This window comes from Protomyctophum bolini (assembly GCF_963924005.1).
Source record: "Protomyctophum bolini genome assembly, chromosome: 4".
In the NCBI taxonomy this organism is placed as follows: domain Eukaryota; kingdom Metazoa; phylum Chordata; class Actinopteri; order Myctophiformes; family Myctophidae; genus Protomyctophum; species Protomyctophum bolini.
In genome coordinates this window covers 33228474-33255635 of record NC_137865.1, presented here as the reverse complement: position 1 = coordinate 33255635, position 27162 = coordinate 33228474, and the positions used below count along the sequence as shown (strand labels likewise).

Sequence of the window (27162 nt, the reverse complement as noted above, 5' to 3'; positions counted from 1 at the left end):
AAATACTTTATTTGTCTCAGTGAAGTTTAATCAAAGGCTTGCATCATGGACCTGCAGTATAGGGTGTGTGTTTGGTTTCGATGTACAATGGAAAATAAATGCTGGGTCAACAAAATAAGAACATTTCAAAGTTGCTTTTATACGATGATGCTGCTTTGAAGGAACATGCTTGGGTTATATGATAAATCACAAACACTTGATGTTAGCCTCATACTGTGTATCTTGGCCTCTTGGTCAAGCGACCAAAAAACTAAATGGAAGTGCACTGATTTGATTTTTAGATTGTTTGTTAAATGAACACTTCAGATTTCACAGTGTGAGACCACCTGGTGGCTCAATTAAATTAAATAAAAAAAATAGATACAGTATATTTTGTATATTTTTGAGGGGCGCAAGCCCCACCTATGTCCAGCTTTGGGGATTTGTGTAAACACAAACATTGTTTTGCTACCACCACCTATACCACTAGTTACACAAACATCGTGTAAACACAAACATTGAAGACAAAAGTGATATGAGTATGCATGCATGAGGACGTATGATTAGAAGAGCGCCCCTCACTTCACACAGGTGTGATTTTTATTATAATAATTCTAGTATTTTTGCTTCTCTTATCTCACCCTGGAGCGTAATGGCCCCTGTGCTCAGGCTTGATGTGAGCCTGTTGTTGTTGTTGTTGCTGTTGTTGTTGTTGCTGTTGTTGTTGCTGTTGTTGCTGCTGCTGCTGCCCCAGGCAGGGGGGGTAGTTGTGTCGGAGCTGTCCTAGGGATGGCCCAGGTGGGTAAGGGTTCTGACAGTTCGGGGGACCGGACGGAGGGACTCCTTGGCGCAGTGGGATGGGGGGACTCACACCACACACCAGCCCCCCGGAGGAGGAAACTCCTGGTTGGGGAGAAGAGTAATTCGGTGCTGGGCCGCTGTGGACCTCTGAGAAGCAGCTGTAAAAAAAAAAAGAGAGAGAGAGAGAAAGAGAGAGAGAGAGAGAGAGAGAGAGGATTAGCCTTATCAGAGACACAAATTCCTTTGTAACGACATGATCTGATTGGGAGGTTTGGTGCACTGTGATGTGTTGGTTTGGAGTCCCTACTGACATGTCAGTGCTATCGTCCTCTTTGCTGATGTACTCCTCCAGGATACTGGTGTCGATGTTGGTTGGCTCCAGAGAACTGGTAATATCATGACCTGCGATAAAGAAAGGGTCCAGGGGGAAACATGGAGGAGAGGTGGAGAGCTCTGGGAGTTAGCAATGGGAACCATATGCCAACCATCCACGTCTATTCCAACAACAGCAAGCCAGGGCCAACACAGTATGTCGTAACTGTTACAGCGTCTTATTTGAGATTAAGATGTCCATTTCATTTTGTTATATTGACCATACTTGAATGTGTTCGTCTACTCTCAATACTCATTTTGTATCAGTACATTCTGTAATTATATGTGCCTCAGTATGATAATGACAATGGAGCCATGATTTGTTGACTGAGAATTTCAGAATTAAGGTTACAGAAAGGAACTTCCAATGCCCTTAATAGGAGTTGTGACAAACAGTCCGAGTATGCATTAGTAATCAACTTTACAGTGGTACACCAAGGACTACTGTTTCAGTGCTAATTAGTTACACTGGAAGCATTCAAGAGATATACTCTTACAGCCGAGCTACACTCAGGCACATAAAACACGGATATGCGAGCGCCGCACTTTAAAATAGGACTGTGATGAAACTTACTTTAATTAAAAAGTATAATAAAAGGTACTATTAAATAAAATTACAATTATTCAATCATCCATCCATCCATCCATCTTCAACCACTTATCCGTAGTCGGGTCATGGGGGCAACAGCTCCACCAGGGAGCTCCAGACTTCCCTCTCCAGAGCAACATTAGTAACTTCCTCCTGGGGGATCCCAAGACGTTCCAAGGACAGTGAGTCGATGTAATGTGCGCCTTGGTCTGTCCCAGTGGGACGTGCATCGAGGACCTCCCTATAGGGAGACGCCCGAGAGGCATATAACCAGATGCCCGAACCACCTAAGCTGGCTCCTTTCCAGGCGAAGGAGCAACGGCTCTACTCCGAGTCTCTCCCGCGTGACTGAACTTCTCACCCTATCTCTAAGGGAGATGCCAGCCACCCGTCGGAGAAAACTCATTTTGGCCACTAGTATTTGCGACCTTATTCTTTCGGTCATGACCAACACTTCATGACAATAGGTGAGAGTAGGAACGAAGATTGCTGGGTAGACAGAGAGCTTTGCCTTCTGGCTCAACTCTCTTTTCGTCACAACAGTGCGGTACAGCGACTGCAATACCGCCCGAGATACTTAAACTCCTTCACCTGGGGTAATGCCTCATTCCCTACCTGGACTGCACAATCAACTGGTTTCCTGCTGAGAACCATGGCCTCAGATTTGGATTATTATTATTTGAATTATTCAATCAAATTTGAAATAATCTAGCTAGAGCTTGATCTTCTTCACTTTCCACCCCCTTACTTCAAGATTCAACATTTCATTCATTACATAGGCTATTATATAAGAGTATATATGCATATCTTATTTTCTTTTCTTTAATTTTCTCTGGGGAGTTGTTAACCCATCTAGAATTTCAAGCACCAAACTGAATGTGTCCATATATGTATATTATTTTTGTATTTTATTTTTTGGTTCGATGTAGGTAATGGGTATATGTGTATAACGTTGTCATTTGTTCCACAACGTGTCTGAGCTGAGCTGTCTGTGTTTTTTTTCTGTCTTGTCTTTGTCATAAAATGTTGTGTTGTGAATCTTGTGAGTTCCTGTAATTTAACCATTTAACCACATAAAGTTAAATTAACACTGCTTTTGGTGTAGCATCATTTATTTAACCATTAATCCTCTTCTCTCTCTCTTCACTGCACCCCAGAGCTATTTTCACCCCTTCACAGCCAAAGCTCCCCAAATCCCAAACACATGACCCATGTAATCTCCAAAATTAGTAGTTTGTTGTAGAAGTCGCTCTTATGCATAATATATTAATAGATTTTAGTTTGTTTGTTGTAGTTTATTTTATTTTTTATTTTATTTTTAGAAACACGTAACATAGCCTATTTACCACAGACCTTAACAGGTACAGCTTTGCCTTTGATGATTAAACAAGGTTGTTCTCAAAACATTCAATTCCATTCAATTGTTGTAATTCCCAAAGGCAAGGTTTGCTTCTAAACACAAGAGCGAGAGAAGAGATGGGAACAGAGTGAAGGGGGTTGATAGAAGGTCAAGATGAGGTATACAGTGGGTGGGCAGGCAGCCCCTGACTCTCTCTCTCTCTCTCTCTCTCTCTCTCTCTCTCTCTCTCTTTCTAATAGATTAAGCAACTAGTCAGTTGGGAATGCCAAGAATTTCAGTGTTACCATTGGGGGAAAATGCATATTTTTTTGCTCTTTTGTCTCCCTCCAACTTTGCTCTCTGCTTTAAAATCTCAATTAAGATATCACGCATTCATGCATCAGTGTCCATGTTGCTAATGTTGTGGTCTCTATCATCACTACCATTTGCAGAAAGTTATATGGATATATTGTCTCCATCCTTGTTTTAGTATTATTGTCTTAGTAGTACATTCAGTGCCACACGCATGTGGTTGCCCTCTCTTTTCTTTTTGTAAAAGTTAACGAACATCTGTAGATGTGTAAGCCTTATGTTCTTTATTATATTTATTTATCTATTTTAGGACATTTTTGTTTAAAGTTCACACTTTAGTCTTTACTGTCATTGTTGAATTGTCATGTTAGTACTGTCATGAAATGAATTCTCCCTCCAGGGGATTAATAATGTCAATTATCAATGAACCAATGAACCAATCAACCAATCAATCAACCAACCAACCAATCAATTAATTAACCACATGAAGAATTGTGGTCTCTGGTATGATTTTATTTAGAACTTTCACTGAGTCCCTTGAGTTGCAGCAACTCGTTTTCGAGGGGGTCCTCAAAATGATGATTGATATCATTCTCTCTTTCAGACACTGGAACAATCTTGTTTGACCATAATGAGTATGACAGTCTACAAGCCCATTTTGATAACATGCTAGCAAAAGCATTACGAATCAAATAAGAAGTAAACCAGGGGGCTGACGACACTCAATGTTAATTGTATTATTGCACTTTATCATTACATTAAATATGTTTTCAGTGTATATACAGCTATATTTCAGACTTCAACTAGCTGTCTAGAGTCACTGGCTTTGGACAGAAACAGCCAGTTAACGTCTTTTAATGCATGCCAGAGCCGCGGAAAAAGAGAAGTATAGCTTCTCTTAAATTAAATCCAGATGTGCACCCCACCCAAATGGGCAGTAAATTTAGGTTGGCAGGACTGATAACGAAAAATAGAGAGATGCGGAGAGTGGGGAGGGGAGATGGATGGAGGCCAAGGGGGGAGAGAGGGATAGATGGGGGAGAGGAAAATAGTCAGCAGTGCGTAACAAAAGAAAATAAATATCTGCACAAAAGTGTGCAGATATCCCTCAGGCTTGTGTATGTTCTGTTTTCTGTTATTCTGCAAATAGCCGATCGGCAAGCTACAGTATAGCTTACTACATGTGTTGTTATTAAGTTAGGTCAGAGAAGTTTTTTTGTATTTTATTATTACGATATTCTTTGGGCTTTTTGCCTTTAATTGATAGATTTACAGTAGTTTGACAGGAAAGGGGGAGAGAGATGGGGAGGAAGACACGCAGCAAAGGTCGACGGGCTCGGGACTCAAACCTGCGACATACTCAGGCTGGATTACCAGCCTATATAGGTGCCTAGACCGCTCAGCCGGCCCAGGCAAATTCAGAGAAGTTTTAGGGAGGTGAATATCTTGTTTTTTGCCTTGTTTAGCAAACGTCAGGGAATATTATATTCTTGACAGCTTTTTTAATGGATAAAAGAACACTCACAATAAAATAATTGAATGACAGCACAGCACTCATATCATACATGTAGTAATACGAATAATTCCTAGGCTGGGTAGAAACTTAAAGCAACTTTAACAACCACTAAATACTGTCAATCAGTCAAAGTTTCGTTAGGATGACAGGGGGATGGGATGTGTTAATATATCCCCGTCCTCTATGTTCTGTTGTGTCCAGCTGTGTTCGAAGGGGAACAGTGCGATGATTGTCAGTCTGACTTCGATACAGACTGGCCTTTTGAGAGATTAGGGGCTGAGAGGGCAGTGTGTGTGTAGTATACGTGTGAATGTGTGTGGGTGTGGGTGTTATTCCACCATTTCAATGACCGAGTTGTCTACAATGTAATAATCTAAGTCTAAGATAAAGACAAACAGAGGAGTGAGTGAGTGAATAACCATTACTGTAATAGATTGACTCCTATAATCCTATCTAATGTGCCTCGTTTTCTTTAATTTCCGTTAGTCAAATGCGTGCTTTCGAGCAGGAAATCAATTAAAGCAACTCATTCACAATAATCACAATGACAATTAAACTTGAATTAAATTAGGACATTAACATACTGTCATCATTACATGATGTATGCAACCGTCTTAAACAATATGCTTCTGGGTGACATTGTGTGTTTGTGTGTGTGCGTGCATGCGTGCGTGCGTGCGTGTGTGCGCGTGCGTGCGAGTGCACATGCGTGTGCATGTCAGCGTGTTTGTGTGTAAAAGGGGTGTTAATAATTAATCACTCACAGAGTGGTACTCTATGAGACTTAGTGTGATGGGGCAAAGTCCATTTGATTATCAAACGGTATGACCCAGAATGCACTTGATGAATACACATAACACATAAATATGCTCCCACAGCACACGCACGCACGAGCACACACACGCACTCACGCGCACACACACACACACACACACACACACACACACACACACACACACACACACACACACACACACACCTATTCACAAATGTACCATTAAATGTACTGTATAGTGTATACTGTATGTCAGATACGTCATCTCAGCATTACAAAGACAACAAGGAACAAATATTTGCATATTCTTTGATTTGACACCAAATCAAGTTCCCTAAGATTGAAAGTACAAATTGCTCTTAAGTCCCCTTTCCGTTACCACATACATTACCAGTATGTTTGTATGTACTGTATTCTTAAACAACATTCTCGAAAGAAAAGAAAAAAACCCTATCGTTCATCTACTAACTTGTCTTTCACATCTTGACCTCGCACAGAATGAAGATGACTGAATAATGTAAGAATAATGAATAATACAAAAGACAAGAGTATTTGACAATTAACAATGTTGACCGATGAAAAATGCACAGTATCTCAGATTGAAGAAAATACTTCTCATCACCCCTTGTTTGCATGATACAGTAGTGGTATATGATTGACATTTGAATGCACTCGATGATAAGTCAACCACAGTAACAATAATCTATAACCACTTCAACTCTATCTCCTACTGACAATGAAGCTCTTAACAATATGGATTTTGATAGATGGAACTGATATATAGAGCCTGTCCTGCACAGCCATTGTTCACAAAAAACTAAAGTTAAGTCCAAATTAAGTCAGGTCAAGCAGTGAGAGACACTCTGAACAAGCAAGGCAAGGACCACCAATGTAGCACAACACGCGTAACAGAATATTAAATGTAATCCACTTCTCGGATAAAGAACAATCTTGGATCAGACAAAACAAAGGAAAAACAGCGCCCTCTTTTCCTTTGAATTGTCGAGAGACTAGATAAAGACCAACAAATCACATACAAAACAGCAGAGGGGACAAGAACAACGAGGGGATGCGGGATGGGGGTTGGGGGTGAAGGGTGGGATGGGGTGGGGTCGGTTTGGGGGGCAGAGTACCTGCGCGTAGCCAAAGCATGTTGATGTCCTATGTTGAAGATGTTAGCACCTGTAACGGAAGATGAGAAGAACAGTTCCTTTCTAATGTTTTCACATGTTTCCCTAAAGTCTGGCTGAAAGCATTTCTCCCTCAGACCTGAGAGTCGCACTTTGGAAGTTACGGCGAGTTGGTGTGTGTGTGTGTGTGTGTGTGTGTGTACGCGCTCGCATGTGTGTGTGTGTGCATGAATATGCGTAAAGGTATATTGCGCACGCGCGCGAGCGTGTGTGTGTGTGTGTGTGTGCGTGTGTGTGTGTGAGAAAGGTTGCGAGTGCTTTTGTAACGAGGATTATGTCTTCAGTCATGAGACAGGGCTGTACCAGGCTACCACACACAACCTTTGTCGCACACCAGCACTGGCCGCCCCGGCAGACCTGGCTCAGGAGATTATGGGCAGTGAAGTGACAGGGCCGTGGCTGGGGTATGGATGGAGAGAGGCTTGGACAAAGAAGGAAAAAGGGCAGGCTGAACGAGTGAGAGTGCAAGTGAACATTGGTGAGAGATGAAGAAAAAAGGTGGAGAAGGCATGTGGAGGAGGAGAATGAGAGGAAAAGGAGAGGTGCAGGCTGTCTACCTGTCTATAGTGATACTGTATGTTGAAAGTGTCATGTCTTGTAGACCTACATGCCAAAATCAGCAATGATTCACCAATGAACAATAAAGAAGACCCCCCCCCCTAACAACAGATCATTTATAACAAATGAAAGTAACACAGCTCTGTCCACAGTCTGCAGGTTGAGGCAAACTGATCTGTGTTCATGTTGTAATTGTGCCATGCAAAAGCTGTCACTGCTGGGAGCAGGGAGTCAAATCACCCCAAAACACTACAATTCATTATGTAATGAACTAATAAGTTGACCTTTTGCCTGTCATTTTTGCCTAATGGTGTTACTGACAATGTAACAGTATGAGTTCATTTGTTTACTAGTAACTTTTAGGGTATTGCGAGCACGTGAGAGGAACTTATATATTTAAAACGAGCCTCTGAAGTCCAGTTAAAGCACAGTGTTTATTTATTTGGTCGAGAATGACTCTGCTGTCTGCCAGCGCTGATGGGAGTGAGATGATGAAAACACAAAACCAACCGGTGGTGTTTCGTAAAGCCTGACTGCCCAAAAACAATACCTTCCAATAACAAAAAGCTGCACTGCTACAGCTGTTAATCAAATTACTCGACAGCCCTACTGATGTGCATCACCCCGGTTTTCCAAGATGGAACAAAGACCTCATTAGAAGTACTACTACTAGAGTGGAACTTACTGGAAACTGGGAAGATGATTCAGTAACACATGTGTTGTAAATTCACGAAGGTAATTATAAAATGAAAATGTTCAATCCGCTTTCATAGACTTTATACTTTGTGATTGTTTTGATATCGTGATGAATGAAATGTCCTACTGTGTGACTCAAAGCTGGAGAATTCAGCTACGTCCTTGGTAAACATTGATCTACTAGACGGAAATCATTTCTATGAGTAATCATATTGCCAGTCATTTTTGTCTGAGTTAACTTTACCTTAAGTCTTAAGATAAAAATCATTAATATGCTTAAAACTCTTAAAATGCCACTTTTGTTACCACTTGAACCCCAGCATCCATATTCTGGGGTGGAATGTTTGCAAAAAATTGCAGATCTACAAGCTCTTTGTGAGCTTGTAGACCGGCTATTCTTTAAAGGTTTTAAGTGGTACTGGATATGCAGCTCGACAAATAAAAGGTGAATAATAATCACGATAAACGATAATAACAATTATAGCAATATTGTAACTTGGCTATTAGATGACTACAGATAGGGGATAAGTATATAAGTATGAGTATGTTTAAGTATGTTTCTTTTAACAACAAAATATATCCTTTGAATCTGGATGTTTTGACAAATGTGCGTGCTTGCGTGTGTGCATGTATATAAGAGTGCCAGAGAGGGAAAGGTCAAGTTTTCAGGGGTTTGCTGTGTTTCTCTCAGCAGTCGTCGTCCCCCCAACACGCACGCACGCGCACACACACACACACACACACACACACACACACACACACACACACACACACACACACACACACACCATGGGTCTGCACTATCTCTCCTCCTCACCCTGTCTGCTCACTGTCATTCTAATGGAGTCAGAGAGAGAGAGAGAGAGAGAGAGAGAGAGAGAGAGAGAGAGAGAGAGAGAGAGAGAGAGAGAGTGGAGAAAGACCAGACTAAAAACACCAGTCTCACTTCATTGTGTTTTAAAGGCTGATGAGGTTATGCCAGGAATGCACAGTGTGCATTAGGTTAAATGTATACATATTTCACTAATCCTATTAAACCACAGTTAACCATGGTTGGTGTGTAAATATATAATACTCTGTGTGTGTGTGTGTGTGTGTGTGTGTGTGTGTGTGTGTGTGTGTGTGTGTGTGTGTGTGTGTGTGTGTGCCACCAAGTCACCTTGCCACTAGCACCAATTATGTAATATTAAAATTCAAAGGGTGGATTGAAGCGGCTACTGGCTTCTCCACAAACCTCCATTCTGCGTGGAGGCCTAATTCATTACCTAAATCAAAGGGGTGATCGCTGACATGTAGATGGGCTGATATCAACGAGGTGGAAAGATAATAGCTGGACTGTTTCACAGTCATAGATAATCTGTAAATTGAAATTGAATCTGGGCTCAACAATTCACCAAAAACATGCTCTCCCAAACAGCAAAAGGTTTCATTTGTAAATGAATGTTGTGGTCTCTACAGGCGCCTGTTCTACTCCAGTTGACTTCCAAACACAGGGGCTGAAATTAAGCCAATAGTAAGAACATCTCTCCCTCACTCCCAAACCAAGAATGTAAACACTCTAAATTCCTGTCAGAGTGGCGAGGAACCTTTGACAGTCACAGATTGCTGTGTATATTCAAGTCAACAGTCTGTGTATAGTATAATAAAGTGTTAAGTCTTCCTAGAGATAACTTATTATACATAAGCCACCAAATGTGTTTTCATGTGCACTTGACTTTACCCAAACACTTGACATAAATCTTCTCAAAAAAGAGAACCTAGGCCTACTAAATAATGAGATGTGAAGGCTCTAAATCAGAGTTCACGACAAAGCCCTGCTGCAACATGTGATCCATTTGAGCAATACATTCCTAGATGCCAGATGTCAGAATGACACAAATATTAAAGAATTCACCTCCATGCATTCATATACAAAAGCTTCATATTTGGAAATCATTGGATGACAACATCATGTGCTTTACTAAACACATTGCAATGTGAGATCATCAAACTGTGTTATTTTCTCTTACGTACATTGTGCCTCAGCTATATACCCTCACAAAACACGCCATTTATCTTGACTTGCATTCCTACACCCTGCCCCCTTGCCTCCCTCCTCCAACTGCTTTTCACTCAGGATTCCCCATTACTCCATCCTCCAACCTCTGCTTGCCATCACCATCACTTTTGCTCCCTGCACTCGTCAACCTCCCTGCCTCCTCGTATTTTAACTTTTAAACAGTACAGTAGGGATGAGTAAAATTAAAGAATTAAACAGCTCTGACAACTTAGACAGATTTAGGCCCGGATGCATTACATTTAAATGTTTTATAGAAGCCATAGCCATGGGACCTCATAAAAATCACCATCCACAATTATATTAACCCAAGCTCTGCATGCTTTTTTCCTATAGGCCACCTGTCCTGGGTCGTGATAGGTAGCCCATAATAGACCTCCAGGCAGCAACAATTTATAAGGATAGCCACACGTATGGCTATGGCAAAAACTGACTGTAGCATATGCAGAAAATTGTAGCCTATTTCAATTAGTTAGTTAATCAAAAACACTTCATCGTTTGTCAGTAGCCAGACACAGCGAAAGGGAGCCAGCTAGGCCGAATCGAGCAGCAGGTAGCCACTGCCAGTCATAACATCATAAAGATATTTGCATAGCTATTAGCGTGAGAATGATGCAGAAGCCTTTAAACCAATTGGCATATTCTATAATAAATATAATACTCCACATTTTTTGTGTTATATATTATTGTAGCTAAATGAGACTTCTTACCTTCAAAGAATCTCTGTAGCGCTTCAGTTTCATCTACCACGTCCATCCTAGCGGGTCCTACTTAAAAAATCCATGAACGTCTCCCCTTGTCCGAACGAGATCAATTCGGATCGGGGAAACTTTCACATAATTTCGAAATCCGATAATTCCTTTTAAGAATAGGATATTAATAATGTTTTTATTTTACATAAATCCACTCGGAATAACGTGTTCTCCTCCTCAACTGCTGTTATGATATCGGCTTCAAGACACGTTGACAAAACGACCAAACGCCTTCAGTAACAAGTTAAAAACTACTTTGAAATAAACACGAAACAATCTACCGGTATCTGTTTTATGTTAACGAGGAGTAGCCTAGCCTAAGGAATATATCCAAGGTGGTGGTCTTCGAGAATGATCCTTCGGGCGCGCAATCTTAATCCCGACCCGGCTATGAATGCTAAATGATCGACAAAATGTCCTTTTGAACACACGCCAAAAAAGTGTGTTTGAAATTATATTTCAGTAAAAAGTTGCCTAAAAAGTTGACAACCGAGTGTGGAATCAGATTCTCTTCCTCCTTCGCCTGTCAGTCCCTCCCAGACTGAGCCTGTGTGACCAACGAGCTTCGGAGGAGAGGAGACAGACATGCAGGACAGGTGTGCTGTAATCTCAACCAGAGGGATGTGCAGCGGCAGCCTTTTCTCATACTGCAGTGCTTCTTCTCTTTCTCTTTTTGTGTCAACTCGCCAAGGACCCCCCACATGTATGTAGCCTATTTAGGTCGCGGACCCACATCCGAAAAGATTTTGTCCCAGGGAGGGGGGACTCCCATTCAATATTTTTGTTGTTAAAGTGTTACGGTTACGGGTTACCAAAATAGTCAAAATCTTACAAGATTTAAAGTTTTAGAGATTCGTGAGCTAGTAAATCAGCTGTCAAATTACTGATTTTGCTGACACATTTCGCTGGAACCCCCTGTGACCAGCAGTGCTGGACCCCACTTTGAGAACCACGTGACGTGGTGTTAGTGTACAGTAGGCCAGGACTACAGGTCTACTGAAACATTTACTATGTTTGTTTGTTTGTTTTGTAGTATATAGCCACGTCAGTGAATCTGGATAAACATGTGTAACCAACTAACCATGTGTGTGGTCAAGTTGCTGTGTGGTCACCGTCAAGGTGTAGTTTTCACTTTTCACAGGGCCGTTTTGACCTGATTGGGTGGAATTACATGTAGGTTTTTTTTTAAATCCTTGACCAAATTTAGAATGTGATGAATGGAGATCCTTTTCAAGGGGGCACACATTACAATATCTTTATTGCAATTTGACAGAAATGATGGACACCAAATCCTATATTTGTGGAAGAAGATGTATTATTTTAATCATATATATTTTAGTGTCACCTCACTTTGTGCTCAATTTATGCTAAATTCCCCTTAGACTAGATCATACATGGTGTTTCACACATACTGTATGCAGTTTTGTGCAGTATATATGTACATGTTGAAAAGGCTTTTGTGTTCTACTTCAATTCTCTCAATTTCAACACATAGGCCTACTGTAATAACAGCATTTTGTGCTATAGCTTCCCTGCGGAGGATCTAACCCATTCAGGACGGGAACATGTCTTGGTGTTTTAAGCATCATACTTTAAGCATCATACTTTAGCTATTGAATATTTGAACATTTGTGAAAATATGGCGCAAATCAATATATATTCTTTCAGAGCGAACGTTTTTAACTAAAATCTTTTCTTCTGGGTTGGTTCCCTGCGGAACAACATATTTTCAGATGGGGGTCCGTGGCCAAATACAGATCATTCTTCTGAGGAGCCTTGACATGAAAAAAGTTGAGCACCACTGACATAGAAACATAGGTTTTTCCGAAAACTGTCATGATTTAGAAGACATTTTTTTAGAATCAGCCTCAGTCAGGAAAATGATCCATTTCTCTCTCCCTTTAGCTGCAACCCCCCCTACACCCCCTCCCCTTCTATCTGTCTTATAACAATGCCACTGTGTGCACCCCCCCCCCCCCCCCACACACACACACACACACACACTGCGTTTGCCCCCACTGAATGTGAGATGCTGTTTTGTTGTGTTGACTTGACCCCCACAGCTGGACCATCTCTCTCTCTCTCTCTCTCTCTGTCCACCCCCACCCTCACCCACCCACCCACCCACCCACCCATCCACACACACACACACACACACACACACACACACACACACACACACACACACACACACACACACACACACACACTTTCCAGCATTCGGCCCAAACAACGCCTCCGTTATATTTTCAGCCACACTATGCAGATTGTTCCGGAGGACAAGCGAGAAAGAGATAGATGCTGTGAGGGACAATGAAACAGCTGGCTATGTTAATGCAGTTCATTTTGGTGTTTTAGTATGTTATATAAACCTGCATTGTGTAATTTGTGTTATGTGTGTATAACTCTCTGAAGAGAGAGAGGGTCAGGGGTGGGGAAAGGCTTTTGGCGTCCTTGCGATTTCTGAATGCATTGAGAGATTTAATTTTATACGTTTTAATTCCCTAGACTTTATGGGATACCCCTGATGGCTAACCCTGGTTGCCCTGCCCTGCTGTGAACTGACAAAATAATGATTTAACAAGACATATAGCATGCTGTTGTGACAGCCTTGGGGAAATCTGACAAGATAAATCTATTTTTACTTTATTCTATACCCCCCAGTATTTCCTCACATTTAACTTGACAGAGCCACATTCCACACAGATAACCTGTAAGTGTGTAGAGAAAGAGAAAGAGTTCTTTCACTTGTTAGTAGTATATCTTCCTGCCAATAGGTGGCGGTGTTGATCAATGTAGGGATTAAGTCATTGGAAAGAAGGAGGAAATCTAATTCAAGATGGCGACATCCAGACCAGGTTGGTTGACGCGTTGCTATGGTTGCTATAGACACCAACTTCGATGGCAGAAGACCAGAAAAGTAGCCTACAATTTGAAAACATATGATGCTTCAATTTATTTTAGATAACACTGATCAACTCTGCATGTTTGTTGGTTTGCTGCTTCGTTGTAGTACTTGTGTAGTACGTGTGTGTGTGTGTGTGTGTGTGTGTGTGTGTGTGTGTGTGTGTGTCTAAAAAGTGCGAACCCAGTAATACAAAACATTACCCATCTCTTTGTTTCTACCTTGTCCTTAGGAAGGTCTGCCGTCGTTGTATCCTTTTTGTTTATCGTACCTTTATCGTATGCGTACATTCTACATTTGCATGTTTGGAAAATGACCATACATGTAGAACTGCCTCCCAACCTTACAAATAAAGTCCTTTAACAGTAGTCTACATCCAGCTGTCCTCTGTCCCTCTGCAATCACTGTTGTACTTCACGGCCATCTACTATATCTTCTATTTCCTCTGCACTCTCAGCATGATCATCTACAAGAGTGAGTAGTCTACTGTCTACCCCAGGCAGTGGTGGGCAACTTTGACGATGGAGAGGGCCAATATGTTCCACACAACTCCAGAGGGCCACATTGCATATTACTGTTGTAGCAAAAATTGCTGTTTTTTTTGCTATTTTTAAATTAGAATCCTGAAAAGTAATTTTTTTTTAATTTAATTTCAAATGTCTTAATTATAGTTATGTTAACTTTAAGAACTAAATTCAAATACATTGGACATAAAAAAGACAACAAAATTATAATACTACTCATTAAGCTACTAATTTAGAAGTAATTAAAGCGGTCATGTTTGTAATTGTAACAGCTGAAATCAATAATACATCAGTATTCTTGTTTTAATGATCAGCAGTTTATTTGGATTTTTTACAAATAAAACATAAATTTAAAATTTAAAGGAGTTTACACGACCCAACACGCAGCATCATCAACCGTATCGTATACTAAGACAGTAAACAATCAAAAGGGCATTGCCTGACCATGGCATGGATCACATCAAGGGCCTGCAACATTACTGAGGAACACGTTCCACTTTGAATCATATTTATCCAACTGATTATTCATCTTAAAAGATAATATATCAGTATTCTGATATTAACCTGAGGGCCACATTAAATCAAGGTTGGGTGGCCACCGGGCCGCCAGTTGCCCATGTATGGTCGACTACTGTAGGATACACCCTTAGCCTGGGTTCCACTTCCAGCCTGATTCGCTGCATTCCATGGATTTGTTTTGTCACAAAACAAATCCGCGGAACGCAGCGAATCAGGCTGGAACCCAGGCTAGATACACCCTGGTCCACGGGGAGAACTTGTCTTTCTTCTTTTCTTGTTGTCTTGTTTAATCATGGACTGGATAGCTCTGGTTTAAATCTAATTTAAAGGCATACTGAGCACTATAAGAAATATAGCCCCGTATGTGCCCTCAGTCCCTACGCTCATTCTGTAGCTCGGACCTATACAGAATGAGCGTAGGGACTGAGGGCACATATGGGGCTATAAGAAACATGGTTTTAAAGGTTTTAAAGTGAACGGCAGAGTTCTAGTAGAATAAGGAGTGTTGAATGTAGTTGTGGACCAGGGTAGGGAAGCATTGGGCTACACGATCCAAATAAACTACATTTTTTATTTGTAAATGTGCCTCTCAGGTAGAATCCTGAGCTACCCTGATGAGAACATCTCCTGTGATGTGGGTCTGCTCTTCCTCATGGCTGGCATAGAGCTGCTGCGTTGCTACTTTGGTGAGTTGATACATTTTCACACTGCAGCACTGTAATCATCACAGTATCAGGTACGGTCGCCCGTAAACCATCTCGCCCCTCGATCTTTCCGCTGACCTCACACCGACCGCTCGGTCTGACGATTCTTGAATTCTTTATTTTGTTTCACTGAGAATAAGGTTAGAAATAATTTAGGGTTTAGGCATAGTTTTACTGGGGTTAAGTTTAGGTATAGGGTTAGGTTTAGGCATAGTTTTACTGGGGTTAAGTTTAGATATAGGGTTAGGTTTAGGCATAGTTTTACTGAGGTTAAGGTTAGGAATAAGGTTAGGTTTAACCGTGTAAGCATAATTTATTTAGGAATATCAAGCCGCGCAGTTCCGCCGGCTGTACGCCCGGGGCGAGTTGGTAATTTGATTGATTGAAATATTTATTAACAGTTTGCAGAATTACAGTACGTTTCAAGCACAAACTCAATACAAAGACTGTTAACTGTGAGTGGACGACCCAATTAAGCATTACACTTGTTTACAAGAGGGTCCACCGTTTGGTATTCATCATCATAGCTAAATTTAAGAAATTAATCTATCACGATTAAAATGGAGTTAGAAGTTACAATGAGTTTGTATAGGAAGGGGGCGGGGCACTGAAATTAATATCAAATATCTAAATACAGAATCGAGCAACTTAAAAACTGTAGACGATGAAATGACCAAAAGTTTTTTTGACCTCAGTCATCTCGGAGCTACAGTATAAGCAGAGGGAGAGGTTCCATATGGGGCTAGTACACCATTGTCAGAGTACACTACCATACGATGATATGATTGACTAACTCTTGGGATATGGGGAGTGGGGACCCCTAATGTCGTCACAAAACCCTGGTTTTGGTTCTCTATAACTGCCGGTCCGACCGAATTCCCACTTGGCAGTTGGCACTGCACTGCACAACATTCCCGAGTCCCGGGTTAGGTCATTCACCAAGTCTGATTAGTCGGACGTACGCATTATGCCATGGCCGGGACCCAATATACAGACAGATTGGATCAGTCTGAATGAAGTCCTTGTGCAAACTACTTAGTACGTACTACTTAAGACTAAACGTTTTGCCCTGAACTGAATTAAACATCCTGTGGTGCAGTGTGATCCCATCCCATGTGCATCACGTCTCAATAATGCATAGTCTGACTCCTTAAAACAGTACAGAAGCAGCTAAAGAACACCATATCATACAACACACAATAATAACAATATAACAATACAAACAGCCAAAAAGGACACGCACTTCTATATACAGGCTGGGTGCTAGATCAAAATAAAGTCACGAATTAAGAAATTAAAACAATCCACACACCATTTTTGCTCAAAGCCCGAAACGTTACCACTTCAGTAAAGATATATTGGGAGCATAAAATGGTGTGCAGATTTTTTTCATTTCTTCCCTCTCACATCATCCATCTCTGGTGATGCTAACAATGTATTCCCTCACTGTTGTTCAATCCTCTTTGTTTCAAGGCATGAAGGGCAACCTAATAGAGAATGAGAGATATGTGGTGGCTAGCCTGGCCCTGACGGGAACTACCGTGCTGCTGTCTGTCTACTTCCTGGCCTGGCAGTCCTACGTGTTGCGTGCAGACATCATCATTAATGCCGTCCTCCTAGTTGCGTATGGCTTGGGTGGAGTCATGGCTTTCATTACAGTGACCAGTTTTACCAGGTCAGAGTTTAGATCTCAATAGCTTTTATCATAACCACTGTACTGGTATCCGCTACTCATGTTTGACAAGCTGTTTATTTTTATTTTTAATGAAGATTTTTAAACTGTTGAATCTGGTAAACATCATGTAGGCCTCAAGGCCTGTATTTCTTTATTTATCTTGTTGTACTATAGTGTCAAAAGTACACAGCATGCTTCACCAGCATGTCTGGAGTGCCTTATGTTTCTTTCATACTGATTGACGAGATATTTCCATGTAATTGACATCCCAGTTATTAGTTTTGAATGGCCTGGATACATGGAGCTGTTCTTTTGTGTACTCTTTTGTTCATGAACGAAATCAGCCCTGGTTTCTTCTGGGCTTGTTTGAATTATTGATTTGGGTGTCATTCATCAAACGGTTACTGTATACCTTGAAGGATGCCGTCACTCAGATTTCCCTCCGAAGACAGATCAAAGGAAATTTCACCTCATTTATTCTGAAACAATATGTCTTTTGTGCAGAATGCTGTAGGAAGAGATGTGTTCTAACTTCTTACTAAAACTGTATGGATGCATCATGCAGGGTAGTGAAATGCACATGCTATCATTGTGTTAAAGGAAGAAAGAGAACTGTAGTGTGCTGGCATTGATTGAGTGTTGTCATCACATTTCACCTAAACACCAGAAAAGCAACTATGTAGCAAAACTAGTCTCCAATCCATAGCAGCATATTGCAATAGGCTACAAATTGATGATTATAATAATAATAATACAAAATACATAAATAAATTATTATTAATTGGCATAAATGTTTTTCCTGAACATTTGCCGTTCTAATGTGCACATGTGGTTTGTCCCATGCCTTTTTATTATTATTATTATTATTATTATTGGTGAGCAGGTTGTCATTCCTGAAGTCTTGGCACAATTGGCTGTGGCTTCATTAAGCACAAACAAATGAAAGTTGTTTCTGGTCCATATTTCTGAAGACTGTAAGAATGTTTATAAAGTTTTGAACAATAAGGACACCGGACAGCCCCCGCTTTTTCTAGTTTATGAGGTGGTTGTCTTAGGAACACAATTCATGTGTAGCAACCAACTCAAATCCTAGGCCCTATAGATTTAGTAAATACTGTAAATATTTATTTTGTAACATGTTTCGTTGTATTAAACTTTATATTTTGTAAATTTTGTAAATAAAAGACCTGATTATGTTTCAGTCAGGACAACTCAAGAATGGATGTAATATATATTTATTTAATACAAATTTATTATGGTTTGGCGATGAATTGGATCTGCTATTAGGTACTGAGATCAAGCGCATCAGTCCCAACCATAGGGACTCCGAATCCCCCGTATCTAACAGCAGATCCAAAACGACAGGTGGTAGCTGGGGTGGAGGAGGGTGAGCAGCAAAAGTTTAAGCAGGCAGCAGCACAGCAGTATCAGTGTTTAGCAGCGAGTGAGCAAGCAGATTGAGCAGTGCAACTTCCAGTTTAAATAGCCAGTATGAAAATGGGATGACTGTGTGATTGGATGAAGTGAATCATGTGAACGTGATGAATGCGCTTGCTCTGTGCATGTCTGTGACAGGCGCGATGCTCATTTGTTGCACTTTTGAATTGTGGTACTAAACATAAAATATATTACGGTAAAGGTAGGGTAAGTGATATTTCTTGGTCAAAACAAAAGGTTTTTGGTTAAAAGGACAGGTGAGAGTACCCATTTTAGCTTCATTTTTATATTGTTCCAGTTCCATGCTAATTTATTTGTGTCAGCACGTACAATTTCCAATTTCACTTTTATTTTATCTCACGAGCCAGACTGTTGCCTCCCACAATTCTCAAATGCTTCCGTCATACAGTTCGGAGCATGTAAGCTCTGAAAATGATCCAAGGATAAAGCGTATACTTATATAAAATTAGTCGCTATATATAATAGATTGCTGCTTAGCAGAAATGGGAATTCAAAAATATGTTTTAAGGATATTTGATTTTTGTGAACGGAAATGATGAACACTACAGCTATGACAGCTTCTGTTCTTCTGCTTTTGGGAGGTGTAATTTCAGACTGGAATAGTTGCCTGGCTACTGATACTGTTCATTCTGTATCCTGTATGAGTCCTCTCTCCTAACTGGATAAAATTGGTATCCTGACCTGAAAATACATGTTCTGTTCAGTAAAGAGCTGGAGAGACAGGGAGACCCCTGTTACTGATCAAACACTAGGATTATTATCAGAATATATAGTAATTTACTCTAGTTTAGGAGTATAGGAATATAGCTTGCCATATATAATTTTTGTCCAGTAGAGGGCAGAAGTGTCTTTTTGAAAGACACTTCATTGATTTATGAACACGCCAAAGATTCTATACAATTCTATATTTATAACTTATATGTTAGCCCTTATCCATAACATAAAGCAGATTTGTCATCGGAATTTAGTGAAACTTTCTGCTGCCTGTAACCACTTTATAGTTCAAACAGGCCATTACTCAGCTGTGACAGGTGAAGTTAATAATCAAACCCAATTCCAAGGTTTCCAAAGGAACCAACTTCAACACTATATATTTATAGTCTACCTGTGCTTGAGCAACAACTATCAATGTGCCCAGATGTGTTACATGAGTGCTTTTCATGTTTTTCCTGTCACAAGCCCAACTCAACATGAGACAAAACACTATGCACATTGCACAAAATAAAACAAATTAAATTGAGCTCAGATGTGGTTATCTAGCTCACATCCTATATAGGCTATATTAACTAATTTAGCTGGGATATCCCCAGGAACCTTCTCAAGGACCCCTGGGGGTCCCTGGGCACCACTTTGAGAACCACTGTGGTAGGCTACATTAACAAGAGGCTATGCATTGAGTGGATATATCTAGTGCTCTCTCTACAGTTTCCCCACCACTGACCTGTGGTGATCATGTTCAAGTGTGCAATTAAGATCACTTGCAGCCTTTCCTGTAAGAGGAGCATTCCAGCCCACGATTTACATGGTGATTTAAACAACTATTCTATTACCTCCTCTATCCTTTTCTAGAGAGGTCAATTCAGTTTGTACTAAATATGCAAGTAAAAGTATGTACCTTTTAGGCCTACACAGGCACATGGGTTAGGGTTAACCCTATTAGTCCGGCAGCCGACAGGCTTCTTTAGTTTAAAGTGGGAAAATTAGTATATAGTCTTTTTTATTGGCCTAAAATATTGTCTATATACATTCATTCATGAATCCACTTGCAGACCAGCTTTTAGTATTGGGCAATCTTTTTTATAGGGGTTTCTTAGTTGTGACCCTATACCATTGACATCCTATGGCTGGCAAAACATTTAAATTCCTTTTGCTTTAAGTAGCATGTGACATGTCAAACTAGGGGTTTTTCATGATTCTGAATCCATTCCAAGCATTAGTTTTGCACAAAATACACTCCTTGGGCTAAAAGCAGCCATAGCCACTTGCCCAAATGTGCCCAAAATGTGCTGATGTCATCACATTTGTCATGATGTCTATGGCTGTTTTTAGCCCAAGGAGTGTATTTTGTGCAAAACTAATTCTTGGAATGGATTCAGAATCATGAAAACCCCCTAGTTTGACATGCTACTTAAAGCATAAGGAAAGCCTGCCATAGGATGTTAATGGTAGTACCATTATGGTACCTATAGGGTCACAAGAAACCCCTATAAAAAATTGCCCAATACATTCAGCCGGTCAGAAAGTGGATTCATGAATGTATATAGACAATATTTTAGGCCAATAAAAAAGACTAGCCTATACCAAATTTCCCACACGTCCACCTCGGCTGCCGGAGGCTATAGTCCTATCCTCTTTTATGTCACCTAAATCCACCTTCCTCAAATCTCTCTGTTGCTGACACTAGTCTACAATTATATGTTTAGCCCTGAAACAGTAGGCTACGAGCGAGCGTCATGAAATTCTGTGAACCGATACGTATACATGTGGGCTAATATTGCCAGTAGACCTACGCTATAATTGAACTGACAAATTGCATTGGGCAAACTCCGAGAAAGCTATGTCGAAAATGCGTTTTTTTAGCCTAGTATAGCTATAGTGTCACTTTGAATTCGGCCAGAACGTGCGGCGCTGCTCCGCCCCATTTCAGCTTGAGTTACCTGCCGACTCACGTGTCACTTACCTGCTGTCCGGAGAGCCTGGCTGGCCACATCGTCAATGTTGAGCTTGCAAAGCCCGATCTGTTTTGCATCTCTTTTTTTATTCAACAATATCGCAGCATCCGCACTGGTTTGCAGTTCACTGGTACCAACACGAAAGGTCCCGGCCGCTGCTCAAAGTATCAGTGAAAAGGAAAAGGAGTCGTCGCTGTGGGCTGCTGACAGGCAGAGATGATGGCAGTCTGATGATGCTTCATGCAGCTTGTCACCTTAAGCATCCCGTCCAGGAAACCACCAGGTGTGCACTGTGCAGCGCAACGGTATAAAACTCTTTCTTTCTTTCTTTCTTTCTTCTAGTAAATGTGCACAGTGCATGATTCAAGTTTTGTTTTATTTTTGGTATAGGCCTAGTAGGGGTAACAGCTAGTGGTCGCCCCTTTTCCATCTCGCCCCACTACTCTACCTATAGCTGTAAATAACAAACATAATTCATGTTGGTGACTATAATAAAAGTTATTATCATATTCATTTATTTGTCAATTGATGGTTTAATGGGTTGTGAAACACTTCTCATTCTAGCTTTACATTATCTGAACTGGCGTTTTCGTTCTCCCAAATGTCAACAGATGTAGCAATTAGGCCATGGTCAATAAAAATAGTGCTTTTATTTGAAACCCTATCAAGCCATGAATGATGGACTATTTTCAAAATGGCTTTTGTAGAAGCCTGTATGTGCAAGAGAAAAACAAATACCGGTATGTCATTGTTGTGTTTCATGGGAGCCATTAGGGTTTCCCAGCTGTTAGTCACTTAAATAGCCATTAATGACCCTAAAGTACGAGAAACGTTTTTATTTGGTTATAAACGTTAATAATATAGACAAAGTTTTGACTGTAACAAATAATTGTAGTGTATTGTTTGATTTCTTCTATTTCTCAATACTCAATAGCAGCATCTTTGGTAGCCTATAGTAGGCATATATCTGAACTATACAAACATCAGATTCTAATCACACAGTACACACAGAACAGATTATAAATTGTTACAAACATTATTTTTATGAAACAAAATGAAAAAAAAAAAAACACACAGTACGTTTTTAACACATTACAGTATCAAACGATCCAAACTTTCTTCTGATGGTCATTAAATGGCACAATTTCCGGGAAGATTAGGTTTCTGTGTAACTGAAGTTTGCTGCACATGGCAGACAGCACTATTGTTGTGTGTCATTGTGAATCATGGCCATGTTTTCAGTCCACCTACAATTAAATCAACCTGACCAGAGCTTCTTTCTATACCCGAGGAAACAATCATCACACCTCTTACCTCTCACATCTCTCCTGTTAACTTCGTACACTCAGACCATTTTATACCCATTGAATTTAACCCGTTAATTTAACAAACCAATTCATAGATCTTATAATGCCACACACAGATTGATTGATTGATTTAGACAAACATGTAAACAGCATGTGGTACAGTAAGGCATTAAGGCTAAAAGGATAACACAAAAAGTCCCAGTGACTTGTTTCCATTGCGGTCCTATGTATTCAATTAATCAACACAACACATTGACACAATAATACATGCCATCGTGAATAACACCTTCTTTCTGGGCTATTTCATTTATCTCCCGTTGTGGTGATAGATGATTTTTCAGACCAGTTTTGATATAAACTCGTGATTTACATATTATTATGGATGGTATCAGGGCATAACATTTTGGTGGCAGAGCATAGTAGAAGGAGAATTAGTTTTGTTCATGTACATTTGGGTTGTACCAGATCGTTGTCGCTTCCTCTGATATTGTGGGTGTGGGTGTCACTCACTTTGGAGAAGTACCGGTATGAACTAAGTATTGAGGGCAGTGGCCCTTTGACTATCTTAAATAATAAATACCAATCCCATTTTTATTTTCTTAACCCTTTCTTCTACCCTGAGCCATCCCAGACTAGCAAAGTGTGTTGGAAATAGGTGGGTCATGCATGGCTTTAGGCTGAGACGTAGTTCAACGAGTTTGTTTTGGGAATACCAAGAGGTGCAAGCATAGTCAAAATGGCATTGAATGAGGGATCCAGCAAGAGTCTTGAGAGCACTTTAGTTGACAAAAGAGGACATTCTGCCTTGTTCTTTGATTGACTTTCTTGATGTCTTTTGAGTTTTGATACCATTTTTTTGTCCTGTGAGTCTACTGTCTGTGAGATGAGATCTGACCTAATTGTAGGCAGTTCATTCTCAGGTTATATTGTGCCCTGATTGAAAGATATCAGACTTCCCAGCATCACTGTGATAAGATTGGGCTACGTGATTGAATAGTTAGTTGTGCCAAGTCATATAAGCTTTATCTATTTTATAATGTTTTTTATTCAGGACCATGGAGCAAAGGTGATGAAGGCCATAATAATGCAAACTGTAATCCAACTTTGGGGATCTGTTGTATTGGAAGCTGTTGTTTTTTGCTTTTAAAATGTAGTCTATAGAGGGTATGCGCATGCTTAAAGTGAATGGTACATCGAGTGGCAAAGCAACATGCAAAGTGAGTTTAACATTGTTTAACGTTGTTTAATGCAATCAGATAGGACTTTTCTGTTTGGATGTATGGGCTGTCAAGGCCAGAAAGTAGTCTTTTGCCACTCAGTAGGCATTCCTGCATAACTTACCCTCTATTGGAAATTTCTGCTGCTGCACATTTATTTATGTTTACAACTACACACATTTTCAAGCTGAGGCATTTCTGATTGCTGTATCACATGCAAATGTCATGTTGCAATGCTTCATTACACTGCTTGTTGGGCCAAAGTTCACAGCCCTCTGGGTCTAAGGATATGAGAGTTGCATAATTCCACATCAGTAGCCAACTAGCGATATTTTACAAACTGTATAGTTTATAGTACTGTAGATTAGAATGACTTATCTAAGTCATTCTGCCCTACTGTATGGTATAATTATATCTAAGTTGTGCACATTAATAATACCCAGAGATGTAATATGCAAATTTTGATACGCAAATGTCGCCTTTTTTCTTTTCTCTTTTTTCTTTTACTTTGTTTTATGTTATTTTCATTGCAAAAAATGAATACAATCTTTAAGTGACAAAAAACAGCATTGAGGTAGTCAGTGGCATGATTATTGATTTGTGCATATGTTTAGTTTGTGAGGTCTACAGTAGACCTAGTTAGTTAGTTAGTTAGTTAGTTTCATTTATTGTCCACAATGTGGAAATTTGTGGAAACTTGTCTTACACACAATTATCTTCATGGCAAAAATGCAGGATAACAGTGGCAAATACATTAAAAACAAATCTAACGAGACATGGTATCATTTTTAAATATGTGACGGTTAGCTTTTGGTATTTTGTACCGTCTGCCAGAGGGAATTAGTTCGAACTCCATGTAGAGTGGATGAGAGGGGTCATTTGCTATCTTTTTTTTAAGTACTTCCTTGTAGATTCAACTTAATTGTTTCTGTCTCTTCCTAATGATTTTTGAGGCTAGGTTCACTATTCGCTGCAGCTTGCTTCTTCCTTTTACATTAAGATTGCCATACCACATTTCCATGTTAAAAGTCAAGATTCCCTCTATCAGGTTCTTATAGACTGTTTCCATGATATGCTTTCTCACTCTAACGGAGTTGAGCTTGTAACCAACGCTGGTTACAAGTTCTGGTCAGTATTTTCACTGAAATTGAGGGGTGTAATGATATAGTAACTGTATCGATGCATCGATTTTAATTTCAACGGTTTAACTGTACATATGCAAACAGCAATATATCGTATAGTTTGACTTTGTATCGAATCGTATCATTTGCAATGCAAATATCGAATAGTATCGTTTTGCAACGCAAAAGTACTTGTGCGTTGTATTTAGCTATTTTAAGAAGAAAAACAAAAAAGAGGGGTTTAATTACTTTTCCATTCCATATCTCTACACTTGGTCTATTGATAATAAATGTGTGTAATCTGTGTTCATGTTAAGGTGTGAGTTCGTCCATATGTATTCAAATATTACAATTCCATGTATTTGCCAGAGAATCAGCATGTTTACTTATTTATATCCATAATAATAACGATCACCGAAGAATAATACACCCCAAAAACAAAAAAGTAAACGCTCTGAAACGCTGGCAAGGGGAAGCTATAGACAATGTTTTAACTCTGCCAGTCAATGAGTTAAAAACCCACAGATTAAGTTTTGCTAAATAGTTACTGTATCAATTTTAAATAATTGAATCGTATTGCACTGCCATTGATTAACCACATGGTTGACTCGTATCGTCAACCATGTATTGTGATGTGTATCAAATCGCTGTTAAAATTCATCGTTACACCCCTAGTATAATGATCTGAAGACTTAAAGGGCCTTTCACATTGAGCACTCTAACCATAACTCTATCATTCACCATTGTATTTTTGTTTTATAGTTGGTATGAACTCTGGTATAGACAGTAATAGTGCTCAGTGTGAATGGCCAATGAGGAGTCATATTGGTCAAACAAAGGGAAAGGATGGTTTATTATGTGTGCTTTTTACTACATACACAAGGTAAACTTTACCATTTCCATTGTTAAAACTTACCAATTGTTGTAATATTATACAAAATATGTTTATTTATTAACAACAGGAACCTTAAACTGTGTAGACTACTGTAGACACAGGGATGTGTGTGAGCCTCTTACAATGAGGACATGACAACAGACACCCTAGCTAGCTGTTCTCTTCTCCTATCTCCTGAAACTTGGCTGGCAGCCAGCGGCTGGAACGATAGCACAGAGAGATGACCAGAGGAAGATAAGTACAGAAAGAGGAAGTCCACCTTTTGTGCAGACATACTGAATTAAATACTACTCTTTTTTTTCTTGGTCCGCCCCTCTCTTGTCTGCCCATTTGTTGCAGGTAATCATACACATACGCACTGATGGGTGCAAACCTGTAGGTGTAGGACTTCAATTTGGAAGTGGGCCTGATTGAATAAAATCTGACTTTGCCTGCGGAGGGGAATAGGGAGTGATATTAGATTTGGAGCTTTTTATGGATGCTGTTGACATGATTTGCCCCTTCATTTGTTTTAGATCTGAAGAGATTATCTTTAGAGGGCGTTTATCTTTATAATCTAAATCTGTTGAGATACGCTCCACTGACTGTGCCTCTGTTGGTACCGGTATATATACAAAGCCAAACGGCGAAACGCGTCGTGCAATAAAAAATTAAGCATAAATAATCTTGTTTTGAGCGTCTCTGGAGTGTGTGTTCCCTTCCTTTCACTGGTTTCACTATTACATTGCTGTAATAATGCTATTGAAATGTTCCTATAGCGTCACCCAGTCCTACAAACTTTAAAGAGGTTACTTTGCAGATTGGATTGCAGTGTTTCAAATGCTTGGAATTGGAACTCGTCCAAGTGTCCAATGTCCTACTACCAATTAATTAAACAAAACAAATGGCATTGCTACAGTAAAAGCAATATATAGCTAGAAGTCAGAAGTCTAGAAGTCACAAAAAGTTGAGTTGAAATCAGTTGAAAAGAATGCACTCCAGCTGCAAACTCTGAAACCTTTTAAATGTGAATGTAATGCTGCTGATAATAGCCTAATACATAAAATAAAAACGTGTGTGTGTGTGTGTGTGTGTGTGTGTGTGTGTGTGTGTGAATGTAATGCTGCTGATAATAGCCTAATACATAAAATAAAAACGTGTGTGTGTGTGTGTGTGTGTGTGTGTGTGTGTGTGTGTGTGTGTGTGTGTGTGTGCGTGTGCATGCGTGTGTTTGTAACATTATAATAACTA

At 40.0% G+C, this 27162-nt stretch overlaps 3 protein-coding genes across 3 annotated transcripts in view; 2 read left to right on the top strand and 1 right to left on the bottom strand.

Annotated features, from left to right (window-relative positions):
- myrf (myelin regulatory factor) overlaps positions 1-11018 on the bottom strand; it is a 30275-nt gene extending 19257 nt beyond the window's left edge. The window contains exons 1-3 of the mRNA XM_080762182.1: positions 10894-11018; positions 1092-1182; positions 621-938 (exon numbers count right to left, since the gene is read on the bottom strand). Of these exons, the coding sequence (XP_080618308.1) occupies positions 621-938; positions 1092-1182; positions 10894-10939 (455 nt within the window). The 5' untranslated portion in view covers positions 10940-11018. The remainder of the gene's footprint in view (positions 1-620; positions 939-1091; positions 1183-10893) is intronic.
- Positions 11019-13768: 2750 nt separating this feature from the next.
- LOC308313965 (transmembrane protein 80-like) lies at positions 13769-18447 on the top strand. The gene is made up of 5 exons (XM_080761313.1): positions 13769-13793; positions 14073-14089; positions 14221-14314; positions 15477-15569; positions 17061-18447. The coding sequence occupies exons 1-5, from the start codon at positions 13775-13777 to the stop codon at positions 17282-17284; spliced, it is 447 nt and encodes a 148-aa protein (XP_080617439.1). The 5' UTR covers positions 13769-13774; the 3' UTR covers positions 17285-18447.
- A 2992-nt stretch (positions 18448-21439) lies between these two features.
- eps8l2 (EPS8 signaling adaptor L2) overlaps positions 21440-27162 on the top strand; it is a 37993-nt gene continuing 32270 nt past the window's right edge. Inside the window, exon 1 of the mRNA XM_080761788.1 lies at positions 21440-21697. The gene's annotated coding sequence lies outside the window, so the exon portion shown is untranslated. The remainder of the gene's footprint in view (positions 21698-27162) is intronic.